At 46.7% G+C, this 15,414-nt stretch overlaps 1 protein-coding gene across 2 annotated transcripts in view; it reads right to left on the bottom strand.

The window, feature by feature from the left end:
- CABLES1 (Cdk5 and Abl enzyme substrate 1) overlaps nucleotides 1-9,266 on the bottom strand; it is a 68,983-nt gene extending 59,717 nt beyond the window's left edge. Inside the window, exon 1 of one of the 2 annotated variants that reach the window (XM_052704342.1) lies at nucleotides 8,348-9,266. In XM_052704342.1, the coding sequence (XP_052560302.1) occupies nucleotides 8,348-8,838 (491 nt within the window). In that variant the 5' untranslated portion in view covers nucleotides 8,839-9,266. Of the gene's footprint in view, nucleotides 1-7,854; nucleotides 7,875-8,347 lie in introns of those variants that run through there. The other variant, XM_052704343.1, reaches the window with a different exon arrangement.
- Nucleotides 9,267-15,414: the final 6,148 nt, after the last annotated feature.

The following is a 15,414-nucleotide window of genomic DNA, read 5'->3' as shown; positions in this document are numbered from 1 at the left end:
GAATGCTCTGAGCTCAAGACTGAATGGGAGAAAATACACATTTTCATTAACATCATGCATTCAGTCTTAACACAAAGTATGAGGCTGGCAATATCTACTACTGTTGCATTAACCTTAAAAATGACTACTGAAGGGTGCTGACAAATTAATACAATTTTTTTTCTTTTTTTAAATACATTTGCTCCTTATTACACTTAAGCACTGTTTTTGACTTGAGTAGTTCCAAATCAACATGGAACCTAATGAACAAATAAGAAATTAATACAACAATTTCTTTAAAACAAATAGAAGCATAAAACTTTTCATAATGAAAATTGTTCCTTTAAATAAATATCCACAGATACTTTCTGCTGCTTGCAAGTCTGCTCATGATTCCTGCAATACCTGAAGCTACTTCTGAAATAGAAAAGCATTTTAACTTGAGATAAGTTGTGCACACGTGACAATGTGGATTTTGTAGATAAACTGCAGAAGAAGGTCGCTTTGGGGGTACTTAACAAAGGTACTTTGTGTTCTTCTGTAAATAGTTTTACATTTTTAAGTAACCAACTCTTATCTGTAACCTTTCCTGTATTGGGTTATGTGAAAAGATGGTATTCTACAAACACCATTTAAGGTTCAAACACAATTTTGATTAAGGAAAACAACGGCCATATAAAATTAAAGAGGTTCCCAAGATGCATAAGAGATGAAGACAGGAGGTTATATTAACTCTGTTTTAGAAAGCATAATTATGCCTTTGTATTTTAAAGAACATTTTTCTAGGCTATTAATAGCAGCCTATGATTTTTCCATGTCTTTTTACATAACATGCTGCAGTACCTGCTCAACTCACCTACCGAAGCAATTAAACCACACTTTGCACTGTCACATCAGAAAGTGCTTTCCCTCTTTTCACTTTATCCAAAAAAACACACCAGTGTTTTACAGTGCTTAATTACGGAAATGATATCATTCACTTGGAGCAGTGTGGAAAACTGTAGTTTGCTTGTTAACTACTGAGTCCTCTCAACTCTGCCTATGTGCCAGGCATCAAAATGGAGTCCCTTTTTCACATAGTCCTGCCACCTAACAAGGACAGCCCTCTGTGCTGTGCAAACCAAGCACACCCCTACAGACACGTGTGCAGCTCTTTCTGTCAGCCCGCATTTGCCTGGGTGGAACTGATTGAAAACGAGACCGAGAAAGGAGGAAGTGAGCCTCCTTTTCTGTTGGATCTGCAAGTATTAATTCAAGCACAGAAGCAACAGGAAAATAAAACTCTCTGTCTGTTGAGAGGGATGACTGACAAGGCACAAAGAATGAAGTTGGTAAGGAAAAAAAAATTCAAAAAGATGCTTTCAAGACAAGACATGATTCAGACCATAGCTGATCTCTAGCTTGTTTTATATTATATCCTTTAGACAGGCTGAGCACAGTGGGCTGGGAAGTACAAGTTCCCAAAACACAACTGTGAACACGAAGGTATGGACTGTATATAAAGGAGATCTACGCCATCCATGCAGATGGCATACACGGTTCAAGTATACCTAGAGGCAAAGGGTCTTATGAGAGTCACCTTTTGGTTCCATTTCTTTGTGTTTCAGATGAAAGCAGATGTTCTTTCATGTCCTTCCTGAAGGACCCTACTTTTGGTCCTTGGGATGGTGAAGTTCTGCTCTCCCCTCCTCCAGCACCATTTGCCCAAGAGACTAAGACTGAGCAGATCTACTTCCAAAGCAGGCTGGCAATGCAGTGCTGCTTGTACCCTCCAAAGAGCACACCATCATGCTGGGGCTGGAATTTCTTCTGCTAGCAGCTGGGAACAGGCTGTTCCAGTGTCAGCTCTACAGAAAAGCAATGGTAATAACATCTGAATCTTTCATCATGATGAAATTAAAATCCAGCCACAGTGCCAGCATGTACTCTGGTCAGACAGGGAGACATCTCAATTCAGGATCTCTCAATACCCCATCTCCCTAGGTTTCTTAACCTCCATATGATCTAGTCTTGTTGGAGGGCTAGGACCTCTCCCTGCACTTCCATCCCCCACAGACACATCAGAACTAAATGATGCTGGAAATACTGAAGCCTACTGCTGCAAAATGAGCAGCATTAACTTTTTAGTCCTCAACATCCTACCCAAAGTCCAGAGAAAGAAAATAAAGCAGAATATTTTCTCCCATTTGTTCCATGAGTCTCATTCCAGTTGAATGATGTGGTGCAGAAAGAAGTCAGCACAGTGTCACCTTACAGCTTTTTCCTGTTACACAAAATTAGGGGATTTTTTCCTCCTTCACAGGGAGATTTATGTTTCTTTTGAATGCTTTTATCTATAAAATGATGTTCTTACAGCTGATTTGTCTACACAGCACTCAGATTTGAAAACCTAATTACATTTGCCTTGGCATCATGATTACCTGTAGGAACACCAAAATGCAATCCATAGTTGTCCCATTGAGGAGTTATAAATAAAGTTATCTAGCTTTCTATTCTTTTTATCCCACCAATATTATACAGAAAAGTCCATGAAAATGCAAAGATTTATTTACAGGAATAACTTTATGCACTGACCGTTGATTTAACCGAGTAATTTCATTCATACATAAATGCATACTTAAGAGCTTGCAGGATCTGGGGTCAGAAAGAACATAAAACTCCTTTTGCCATCCAAGACAAACAGGAAAAAAAATACATTTCAATTGTGGGGAGAGAGTCTTTCTTTCCCTAAGCCTCAAAATTGCCACTCTAATTTATAATAACATTATAATAACATAGGCAAAAGTAAAGTAAGACTGCTTACTAAGAACATGTAATTGTCCTTTATATTTGTATACAGGACAATGGGGCAGTTTTTAATAAATAGATAGGTAGATACATCAACATTTCTTAAAGAAGGCAAGCCAGCCTTTGTTTAACTTTCCATTCATTTCTAAATTTTCCGTAACAGAAAACTTTCCTTCAGCAAAAACTCTGAAACGTAGCCACTAAGAGCAATGTTGACTCTGAAACACATCATTAGAACAGAAAATACATTTAGCATTCATGACAGGAAGGCAGTTGCTACACATAAAACACAGTAGCCACTGTAGAGGAACCTCACAGTTCCTTAAATAAGTACTCTCTAGATCTGCATACTGCATCCTGAAAAGTAAACCCTAAGATGCATGCCAGAGAGGTTCTCAAAAGCATCTTACTGGCACATCATGTTTTCTCCAAGCAGCAGTGAAATTTTCCTCTCCTAACAGATCTTATGAGTTCTTTATCCTGTTCCTGCAGGAAATAAAACTTTGCTGAGACCCTCTTACGAATCAAAAACTTCTCTGCAAACTGTAGGCTGGGAGATATATGATAAACGATGCGATTTCCATTTCCTAGCAATCACATCTTACAACAAGCTGGCAAGGGTTTATCAGTCAGGTTACTGAGGCAGCCAGCTCTATGCCTCACTGCACCTGCTGTGTCACCATGCCTGCTGTGTTGTGGCAGTCCCACAACTGTTTGCAAGAAAGGACTACTTGTGTCCTCAGAGGTACAAGAGTATGTCCAGACACAAATCTTACGGGTATTTGTATTGCTCAAACAGAATCGGATATTTAACATGGGGTAAGAGTTTGTGCCTACAGAAGTCGTAATGCAGAGAAGTTCCGAAAAATATAACTGAACTCCTGTATTTTCAGATTAAACTATACAGTTTACATCTGCGTAGTGGAGAACTTGACTGAGAGACAAAGAACAGCTGAAATAAGGAACAAATAAATCATGGTTTGGTTCTGAATCACTGTTCACACTTCTTGTCTTTATCTCACTGCAAACTACCCACTCTACAGAGACTCCAGAGAGCCTACCTGGAATTCACTACTCTGAACTCAAACCACAGAATCTTCATTACTGGAGATTTTTTTTTCCTTCCTTTCAAACAGAACATTTTAGATCATGTATTTGTATTTTGGTTGTTTTCAACTGCTCCAATCAAAGCTATATCCTCCACCAGAATAATTCACAAACTCATAACAGCTACTGATTAAAATACACTTACTATACAAAAGCTGTCATCTAACTATTGTCATTATCTCATCGACCTACCAACCATCAAACTACGTTCCTGTGACGGTCTGGGGGGCTGGTGAGTCACATGGATGCCCCAGTCCTCACCTCTCCACCATGCCTGCAGAAGTAGCATGCAGCAACTTAACAAAATGGGCCAGCCTGCCTGCCTGAACAGGAGCTTTCCTGATAAAAAGAAAGCAACTGAGCTGGCTTTAGGGTCATTTTACTTCAAAACCTGTCAAACTTTGATACTTTCTTTCAGAGACAGCTCTGCCTTAGTGCCTGTCTTTAAAGATGACTAATTAATGCCCTAGTAGTTGTGTACACTATGTTCTGTCCCAGCTCCTCTTCAGAGTTGACAGCAAAGAGGTTTCTTTCTTGTCTGATGAATATTATCTTTCTGACTGGTTGAAGATATCTGCTGAGTATTACAGTAAAAGGTGAAATATGCCAGAGCAAGCTTCTGAGCAATTTTCTTTAAAGCTCTGTAAATTAAGGAAACAAGGCTGATGCAGCTATGCTGTCCATTGGCATATGTATCCTCCTATGACAGTACTACAATAACTTCTGAACCACTGGTCAGCCTCAAATGAGGTCTGAAATAGGACAGTGGTTCCACATATTCCAAGGAAGCAACAGGGAGAGGTTCAAACCTGTGCCCTGACCACAGAGAATCACAGAATAGTTTGGGTTGGAAAGGACCTCAAAGCCCACCCAGTCCCTCCTTGTGCCATGGGCAGGGCTGCCACCCAGCAGCTCAGCTGCCCAGGGCTCCATCCAACCTGGCCTTGAGCACCTCCAGAGATGGAGCACCACAGCTTACATGGGCAGCTGTGCCAGCGCCTCACTAACCTCTGAGTAATAAATTTCTTCCTAAAGGCATGTAAAGATCAGAGATGGGTGCCAGTTCGTGAGGATGCTGAACTGGCTTCGATCAGCATGTGCACAGCTCAGAAAGTAAATGGGGCTTTATGCTTCCTTCACAGGGCTCATGAGTAGCCTGCAAGATGGGTGCACAAGGACAGCAAGTCTTTTCCTGGCATCAAAGACTTCAACATGGCCTGCAGAGCTGGAAACAAGCCGCAGCAGGACACTGATGCAACCACTCAAACGGCCCCATTACAGAGTCTTAATCCCCCTCTTGAATATCCCCTCTTTGAGGTGGCACAGGACAGCCATTTAGCCTCCTGAAATGATGACTGAAGTCACCAAAGCATCCCCTCCTTCAGAGGCAGCAATGATCAGTGTACACAAGGTCACATACCTATGAAAAGACTTAGTTCAGCATGTGCACTTTCCATTCACTTCTCAGACCATTAAATCGCTGTTTTCACGCTGTTCTTGTCTACATCATTCTAAAACCCAGGCTGACTGAAGGGCTTTAGGTTCAGTGAATAACAGAGCCTCAATTGCACACAAAAGGTCCGATGCAATTCCAGTGGCTCACAAGCAAACGCCTGAGGCTGGCACGATTCCAGAGGGTGGACAGTGCCCTCCACTTTTCTTCTGCTCCTCCTTCGGGACTCTGCCTGTAACACACCCGTTTCAAAGCAGCTCCTCTTTCGTCCAGCTCTGCAGTAAAACTGGGGTGCTTCCCAGAGCGCTTGTACCCAGCAAGGCCCACAACAGCCAGGCACGTCTACAATTTCAGCACCTCTCTTTATTGCCTCTCTTTGGAAGATGAATACCTGGCCAAAACATCACTATTCTTAAATACCCAAATGCTTTCATGTCTTCAATGAAAGTCTGAGTTTGTGCATAACAAAACTCTGGCAGTGAATGGAAAGCTGAGCGAGGAAGTTGTCTACCCTCTGCATTGTCAGAGCTGAAAGAGATAGGAGGTGGAAGACACAAACGATTTCTAATGGGTAGAAACAAACTGAATCTTTACAAGCTTTAATAATCATACACTTATTTCAGAATTAGACAGGAAATGAGATTTGTTCTGCAGGTAAATACATTCTGAAGATATATCCACTTGAAGCATGGTAGCTTGAACGCCTTTTCTTACAGAATCCCCCTTCCCCCAGCAATTACTCAGCAGATATCCCTTTCTGTTGCCAGATGCTCCGAGTACAAATTCTCCCTCCCATCTGCTGTCATACAGTGACATCGACAAACACAACTGGAAGCACTGCTTAAACTCCAAATCCACTCACTGATTTGTTTCCTTGGCAAAACCACACTGCTTCCTTACAACCTGAGCCACTGGGAAAAGCTGTGCATAGAAAAGGAAACTTCACATATGGAAGTGACAGTATTTTTTGCAAAGAAAATAATGGCAATAAGAATCATAGGCATAAAGAAAAACAAGTGAATGGGGTCATTACCCAACCTCCAGACTCTGTAATGACTTTAAACCAGTGTTGTTGAAATCTTGTTCCACAGAAGTCCTCGCTAATTGAGATGAGGCTATTGAATGAATTAATTCAGTGCAAAATAAAACGTGGCACAACCTGGCCCCAGGTTCTGCCACCTAGCTGAGACAAACTTCTTCAGCCCCAGACGAGAGCCTTAAGCATCAACAAGCCAACTCCTGCACCAGTGTTTTTCCCTTTCATGTAATTACACACTAGCCTCCAAGCAGCTCCATGTTCCTCCCTGTGCCACTTGTGCCTTGTGAATATGCACAGAGCTCAAACCCAAACCACGTTAATGATAACCTTGTTAAATATAAACCAGTCTGCAATTATACAAACTGCTAACACAAACAAAAAAAAAAAATCAGGAAGCTCTGATTGTGCATCAACAATGGTTTCTGAAAACTAAACAAAAACAACAACATGATGCCCAAGAGGGTACCAGAAGGTGGTTCTTTGTTCCTACACACAGAGGACTGCTCTGTCAAATGACACAAACTCACTTCCAAACCTGCTGCAAGGAGAGCAAACGGGTGGGAAGAGAGGCAGCAGCCATATACACGAACTACAGAAATCTGATTTTCCTGGCGGCTGCTCTGTGCCTTCACGGCTGTCTCTGGGCAGTCACTGCCATGCCAGGCTCCCGCCACCCACCCTTGCTTCCTGCAGGGCAGCACAGGCTGCGTGAGCACCTGCTTTGAGGCTGATGCCAGCCACGTGCATGTCTGTGATTTACCTTTGAGTAGCACTGAGCTCATCCAGGCATCGGGGTCTGTACAGCAGCATTTCATTGAAATGAAAAGGCTGGGCAAAGCCACTGCATGCATGCTGCCATCCTACCCCTTCAGCTATATGTATTAAACAGCAGAAAAAGACATGTTCCAAAACAGAAATAAATTTGTCAAACACAGGCCAAGGCCTGTCCCAGCCTGCACATGTGCCGTATCACAGCCACCAGCACAGCCATGGGGCTTTGGATCTCCGGTCTGCAGACAAGAGCAGTATTACCTCCCTGTGTTAATTCTGAAAAGCAGAGTCATGGAAGGAGAAACCCAGAGGGTGGCAAGGAGATGCACGGCAAAGTAACAAGAGGTTGAGGAAGAAATGATGCGGGTGCAACTAAGCATCACTCCAGGACCGGGAGCAGGATGCATGGGTGCAAGGGAAAGCGAGGAGGATGCTCCGGAGCACTCACTACAATAAACACTCAGAGAGAAGACAGGCTGTAACCCACTGGTGGGCTACGGGCTGGAAGGTAGGACTGACACTTGGGGGGGCAGCACCAGAAAGCAACCAGTAGACCCAGGTGGAGAGTGAGAAACAGGGAGCATAGCTGAAACAACCGCCTCCCGAACACCTGGGATTTCTGCGAGCCAGTTGGTTCTGAGAGCGATTTTTCGGCGGCGATCCATGCTTAATTACCCTTACGAGCCCTTGCAATAACAACATGTGACTCAAAGCCTACCTATGTGTCCGAGGGAGAAGCAAAGAGGGAGTGTGGCGAATGGGGAATGTGGGAGCGGCAGCCGGTGCGGGCTCCGAAAGCGGTCCCCTCTTCCCCTCCAGCCTCGATACCCGAGAGCGCTGCTGGAGAAGCGCAAGCAGCTCATTTTGCATCCGCAGAGCAAGCAGCCCATACGCATTTGCACATTTCTACACACGCTCGCAGCTTCTCAGCACAAAGTCTCCGCTTCTCGAGCGGATGGGATGAGCTCGCCTCGAGGCGAGCAGCCCCGCGGCAAGCGGCAGCCCACGGGCACACCTAGCGCGGGCGACCGAAGGGCGTCCCGGGAAGCCGGCGGCGCGGCCCGCCCCTCCGCCCCGACCCCCGGCCCGCCCGAGAAGCGCCGCGGCAGCGGGGAGCCCGCAGCCCGTCGCACGGCCCGCGGACGGGGCTCAGCACCTGCCCGGCCCCGCGCCCGCCCCTCCCCTCCGCCTCGCCCCCCGGCGCCGCTTACCGGGATCGCTGCAGCTCGAAGGCGGCGGCGGGGCCGGGCTGCCCCGGCTCGCAGCAGCCGGGGCCCTGGGGGCTGGCACGACCGAAGGGAGCGGGCAGCACTCCGGCCGTGAAGGAGTTGAGGCGGCCGCGGCTCCCCGCCGGCCCCGCGGCGCCCAGGAAGGCGGCGGCCGGCACCTGCACGGCGGCGAACGCGTCCTCCTCCTCGTCCTCCTCCTCCTCGCGAGGCCGGGGCGGGTCGGCGGGCGCGGCCGGGGGGCTGCCGAGCCGCGGCGGCGGGGCCTGGCGGGGCCTGGAGGCGGCGGCGGAGCCGTCGGCGCCCGGCGGCGGGGGCCGCCCGTCGAGGGAGATGCTGGTGAGGAAGGAGAGCGCGGCCTGCCTGCGCCGGGGGTCGCCGCGCAACGGCGGCGGCCCTTTCCTGGGGCACGACTCTGGCGGCGGCAGGGGCCCGGCGGCCGCGGGGCTGCCCGGACTGGCGGCGGCCGCCGCCATTGTCGGCCCCCTTCCCTCCCCGCTTTCCTCCCGCCGGCCGCCGCCTCTCTCTCTGCCGCCCTTCAGGCCGGCGGGCTAGCGAGGCGCGGGCGGGCGGCGGGACACGGGTGCCATCGGGGGGGCTGCCGCCCCGTCGGGCCACATGGATGGGAACGCGCGGGGCTGCCCTCCGCCCGGCCGTGCCGAGCCCCTGCCGCCTGCCCTGCCCCTATTTATGGGTGCAGCCGCGCGGCGCAGCGCCCCGTGCAACAACACGGCAATCACGTGTGGGAAACGGGGAGCTGGAGGAAAACAAAAGCCCGGCCAGCAACCCGGAGGAGGAGGAGGAGGAGGAGGAGGGAGGAGAAGGGTGGGTCTCCGCGAGCTCCCTCCTTTCAACCTCTCTCGGTGTGCTTTTTTTTTTTTTTTTTTTTTTTTTTTTTTTTCCTCCCCCCCCTCTTCCCTCCTCCTCCTCCTCCTCCTCTTCTTCTTCCCTTCCTGGATGCGTGGGGGCGGGCGGGAGCCGGGGGAGGTGGAGTCTGTGCCCGCGGTGCGCGGCACGTGGCCCGCCGGGCTGGCACCGCTACCGCTGCGGGTCCTGGGGCGGTCCGGAGCGCACGGCTCCCCCCTGCAGCGTCCCATAGGCTTCCCAGCCGCTCAGCCCCATCCCTAACCGCGCACTTTGGAGTGAACGCGCTGCATCCCGTCACCCTCTCATCCCCAGTCCCGCAAGGTGCGCCTTCCCCGCCATCCCAAATCAACGGCCAGCCGGCAGGGCCACCGCACCGCCGAGTTTCCCTGCTCCATCCCATCAGTGCTGTTGTCTTGTGATGGTAATTTCATCAACGGCTTATGTAAGGGTTGGATAACACAAACACCACAACATATGGTTCATGCGAGATAGCAACGTGCGCTCCATAAAGCATTACAATGACTTGCGATATTCCCATTACAGTCTGTGGATGATTTACAGCCTTTCCAAGCTGTCACAAATAGTGTAACGTCCCCTGTGATTCAGTCAAAAGTTTACTAATTTGATAAACAAAATGGATTATTTGGTTGCAGAGGGAAGTCTAATGTTATTACTGGAGGAAGCGATGGACTTGCTTCTGCATTCCTCTCAAAACTGATCATCTTTTGAGCTTTCACTGACTTTAGAATTGAGCTCTGTGACGGGTTCGTTTGTGAAGGTTTGGTCTGCAATGGCCCTTGGTGCCACCAAACCTTGCCTGTAAGGCTCCAGTGTCCCTGCAGCACTGCAGGTGCAGGAACACTGCAGCAGCCTGGTGCTGCATGGGCAATCTTTGCAATCCCAGCAGGCAGTGCTGAGCAAAGAATGGGAAATGTTGGGGGTAAAGAGAGTGTTTCCCAAATCCCATTTTCTTCCGGATGGACTTTGAGGTGGGCATTCCCAGTGCAGATTGAGGTGACACTTTCCTAACAGGTGGCACTGGTGCGCTCACCCTGCGGTACATCAGAGATAGATGGGTTGGGTGGGAGGTGGCAGGCCTGAGTGTAGGCTCCCTTCCCCAGGGCAGAGCCCAGCTGTTGTCACTCACCCATTGGGGAGATGCTCTGCACTCCTGTGGTCACATCATACCCTTTGAAATAACGCAAGAAAATGCAGACCTGCAGCCTTAATGCGCAGACTTTTTACCCCTTGCATGTCTGATGTGATGCAACCACTGTGTGTGCTTTGCTCTGGAGCCTAAAAGCTCGCTAGGGCAACTGAGTCTCAGAGCATATTTTCCAAAGGCAACCCCTCCCAGATGACAGGGAAATGAAAGAGGACCACCACATCAGTGCTGGGTGCAGGTCCAGAGGCTGCTCTAACTCGGGGGCAGGTTTGATGTGTGCAGAAAAATGCACTCCTTTCACTAAATTACTCTTGTGGGATAAATATTAAGAGTTATTTGGTGCTGGAGGCATGACCTCTGTTGTACAGCTCCTCCAAAGCTAGAGAAAAGCATCAGCCCACCCTGTGCACACTTGTGTCCAGGTGTGTTTTAGCACCTGATTTGACAGTGTGATGCCTGCAGTCAGGGCTGCTCATGGGAATGGTTGAGCTTATTGAACCTCCTTGCATCAAAATTAGAGGAGCTGGGAAAATCTGTTATGTATTTGGATTGCTATTTAGCTTTGAAAATATTTATTTTACTGTTTATTGTTATTTAAATTACCCAGCTTTTTCACCTCATGTGACATTTGCAGTGTGCATATCTGTGCCCAGCAGCCCCACTGCCTCTGCAGACCTCCACAAATGCCTCTGTGCTAACATAAACGAGCTGCCCTGTGGGTGCTGTGTATGTATGTGCTGTCTTACCCAACAGCATTATTGAAAGGGGGTTAAAACATCCCTTCCTTTGCACAAAATGATGAACCCATTTTGAGAAAGCACCATGCAACAGAAATATGACTTTCTCAGTCAAAAGTGGAGATATATTTGTTAATAAGCAGAGCACCAGAGTACAGAGATAATTGGCATGCTAGAAATACCGGGCTCTCTAAGCCTATTTATATGTTTAGTAGCAAATATAAATGGATATGTACAACCTAAGGTGAATGTTCTTTTCCAGTTCCTTGCATCCTTTTGATCTGTGCTTAGCAAGGCTTTAGGTGACTCTGTGTGCTACAGGAGTCCCATTTGCTGGAGGTTAAGTGGAAACGTTAAACAAATTGACTTTGCTGGTTGAAACTTTTTTTCTTTGATGGGGAGCAGTGGTGGACTAGAGGAAATAGCAGAGTTGAAAGGAAAACCAAAAATACATATGCTGGAAACCTGCTTCTGTGACTGTTTTTTAAATCATTTTCCTCTCCAATTTCTCTTCCAACCAACCAGCTCTACCCAAGTGCAAGCAAATGTTTTTATTTCAGAGGTCACGGGCTTATGTAAGTGGCTGGACAACAAGTGGTAACAGGAGTGGTAGAGCATGATAACTTTTTTACCCAGTGCACAAAGAGCTGGAAGAGAGACTCATCAGCTGTGGGTATTTGGAGATAGTGAGGAACTTGGGGTGACACAGGTAAGTGCAGATGCTGGGTTTAAAGACATCACGGAGGGTGGAGGGTGTTCGAACAAAAAGTGAAAGCGCAGCAATTTGCCACTGAGAAATGAGCCTGCAAAAATGGTGCCTCTGCTTTCATAAGAAAGTGAACCCAAGTGGGGATGCCTTATGCTGTTGTGGTTTTAACATCTGCTGTCTTGGCTTTAATATAGTCAGTGCTAAGTCCTGTTGCAATGCAAGGGTGAAGAACAAGTGTGGAAGGCCGCAGAAGCGGAAGCTGTTCTCCTGGATGGCTTGCCTCCTCAAACTGGAAAAATTTCACTTTGTAGAGTTGAAAACTTTGTCTGGAGCTTTAGTCAGAGACAGGATTTGTATTGAGTTGAGAGTTAACTCTGTGAGACTAACTAGTCCTGACCACCAACGTGGCCAGGGCAGTGCTCAAGTGTCCTCAGTTTACTGTTTGTGTGCTTTAGTGATAAAAACAGGCTTCTCATGGTCACTGACACTTGTTAGAGCTGTGGAGTGGAGGCAGCTAGTGGAAGGAAAAGTAAATGTGATTCTCCCTTGTAGTTTTGACAGCACTGTTTTCTACCTGTCAGGATCAGCCTAGTAATGCTGTTACACAAAATTCAGCAAAGTGGGCATCTGGAGGCAGGACTTTGTTGCTTCTGTAGTTGACAACAGGAACAATTGCCTCCAGTGGTCATGGACCTCACCGCCAGGTCCTGGCAGATTTTCTGTAATCTCTGAGCACACTTGCTGTGCAAGACTTTGGAGAAACAGCAAATATGCAATCTTACAAATGTTTTTTTTCTTCTCTTCCCAAAGTCTCTTTGTGGAATAGAATTGCATTTCAGAAGAGGAAATAGTCGTAGCCTTGAAGGAAGACTTGGAATGTGAATTTAATAATCCTTCTGCTTAAAAGGAGGTTTTAGCAGAAATAAAGTAGAGAGAATTTAAATGCATTTCACTGAAAGCCATAGTCAGGAATGGAAATTGGATAAGGACAGTACAAATTCCTTATGAAATACTAATACTGCATCTGGATAGTAAAGGCCTGTTCCAGTGCCAGACCCCAACCTTCGGTCTGTTGTAAATTTAGCCTGATTCTCAGAAATGCTAAGTACTTGCTTCCCATTGGAAATTTTTCAGGAGCCTGAGTGTTTTATTTCTGAGGGCCGCCTTTACCAATTGAGCATAAAAGCTTGACGCTAACCTGCTTGTCATCTTTGAAAAACAGATTTCCTGGAAGTGCATACAGCCACAGTTGTCTCTTATGAACTTTATAACTTTATTTTCTTGCCTTGTTCTAAGGTATGTGCCAACAGTAGCCAGTGAACGTAAAACCAAATTCTTGCATGGTGATTATATAGTGGGAGAGATTTGTGATTGCCTAACATTACGGTTGGAACAGCATGAGCAAGATCCTGTGTGTAGCTGGCAGGATGAGCAGAAGCAGATAGCCACAGCAAAGGTGAAACATTGCCTGCACAGATCAGCTGACATGCAGATCACAAAGGCACAGAACCTCATTATTTAAGATGTCAGAGGTGTGGCACATGTGGTGTTGATGTGCTTGTTGTACTGCCTTGAACGGTTCCTGCGATCACCAGAAGGCAAGCAGTGGGTGGCAGGGCCAATTGGGTAGATATTTGTCTCTTAAAGAAATTAGGCCACTCTAATTAAGCGGTGAGACCTCTAATCCATATCATTCCTCTGACTCATAGTACCTTTAGGTGAGGCTGGTGGCAAGAGCTTTTTATTAAGATGACTTAACGTTTTCCAATGTAAGACCATGGTGTTTTCTTTGTTAGACCCTCTTTCGGCCTAACATTTTTTCAGGAAACTTTGGTCAAAGTCATTATGGCAGCTCGAATAGTAGGAACTAAAAAAACACGTTGCTTCTCCCATGTTAGAAATTCCTCTGACCCTTCCTTTGAAATACCCAAGCATGCCTGCACTGAAACAAAAATTTAGGAGGTGGGCTTCTGTGTCTGAAGTGGGGCTGGGAAAGGAGGAAGGAATGCTCTTCCTATCAAAACGCACCCACCTCTGTCCTGTTTTTAAGCCTTTGAATCATGTAACGTGCCCATGGTTCTAGCTAGAGACTTCTTACTGCTTAACTGCTAAAGTTGCCAGAGGTTATGCCTTCCTTGAGCAAGTTTCAGCCTTCCAAAGTAGCTGAGAGCATCCGGACCCCAGGCCTACAAGGGCTACTCCCAGCTGCTCTGGGCTGCGGTGGAGGCAGCTGCTGAAATGCAGGTTCAGGACATGCAAGCGGTATGGAGGAGCGAACCATATGTTTGGGTTCGCACACAGAGGGAAGGAGCTGCATCAGAAAGAAACACCATCCTCCCTTCTGATGAATGCATGGCAAGGGGGCTGAAGAGCTGCACACTCAGCCTGAATTTTCCTTCCTCACTTCTTGGATGCTTGAATTTTTAAGGTTACTCCTTCATCTTGGGCTGGATTTTGTTGTTGTGGTTGTTTGTTTGCTGTATATATTCTGCAGTCTCTTAAAGACCTGTCTTAAAGACAGGAGTTCTGTTTTTCTAGTTGCTGCTAAAATGCTGTCCCATACCACAGTGAGCTTGCAGATAAATAGACAAAACAAGGAAGGTGGCCACGTCCAAGCTGCAACTGGAACGTAGCAGTTTCTGGCTCATATTTGAGTGATTAAATGGGAACAGGGCCACATAGCTCCTCCCTTCTCTTGGAAAACAAAAACTGTGGACACTTGTAGAGAAAACAACCCCAATCTCTGTCCTTGTCTCGCTGAAGTTTTCTTCTGTGGAATCAGAAATATGTTTGCAGTATCACAATAAGTTAACATAGGTGTGAGATTCAAAATGGAGTAGTCTTTATTCAGATGAGCAAATGTCCTGTGCTCCTGGTAATCTCCTTAAGCAGCAGCATAAATAAGAAGCGGCTTGCAATGGCAGTAGAATGGAACAGAACATCAAGACTGATGTCTGAAAAGAACTTTTTTTACTGTTTTAATAAAGTGACAGCTGTGATTTATCCCATTCCTTACCATTTTGAGATAATTTGGACTAGAGTATAGAATTGCTGGGTGTTAAGATTGCAGCAGGAAGCCTGGAAGAACATCCGTCATCGCCATGGCTTGTGTTAATTTTTAATCATCTCCGGATAATTTTAAAACATAGCTGCAGGTTTCTGAAACATTCATGTGAGCAAGTCTGTAAGTATGTTGGCTGCCTTGGGTAGGAAAATCCTCCAGTTCACAGGACAGGCTGACCAAGGAGCTGCGAGAGAGCAAAAATGCTGTTGACACCTACTGAGACACAGTCTTCAATGAGAGTAAAAACATTAAATAAATAGCATCTGAAGTTCCCAGAGGGACATGCTGGCGGAGCGCTTCACTGCAGAGACTCTCACACAAGTTCAGCCTGACTGGAAATGTTTAATATACAAGAGAAAAAAAAAAAAATCATTCAAGAGATTTTTTTTCCTCTTCTTGAAACTATTAAATTCAGGGAGTGCGACTCCAGTGGGAATGAAGGAGGAGAATGGAAAACTTTTGGTGGGGTGAGCTGAGGTTTTGCATCTTCTTAATGGCGTTCTTCTGCCT

Source organism: Tympanuchus pallidicinctus, unplaced genomic scaffold (genome assembly GCF_026119805.1).
Source record: "Tympanuchus pallidicinctus isolate F22 unplaced genomic scaffold, pur_lepc_1.0 scaffold5, whole genome shotgun sequence".
NCBI lineage: Eukaryota > Metazoa > Chordata > Aves > Galliformes > Phasianidae > Tympanuchus > Tympanuchus pallidicinctus.
This window is presented reverse-complemented; position numbering and strand designations above follow the sequence as displayed.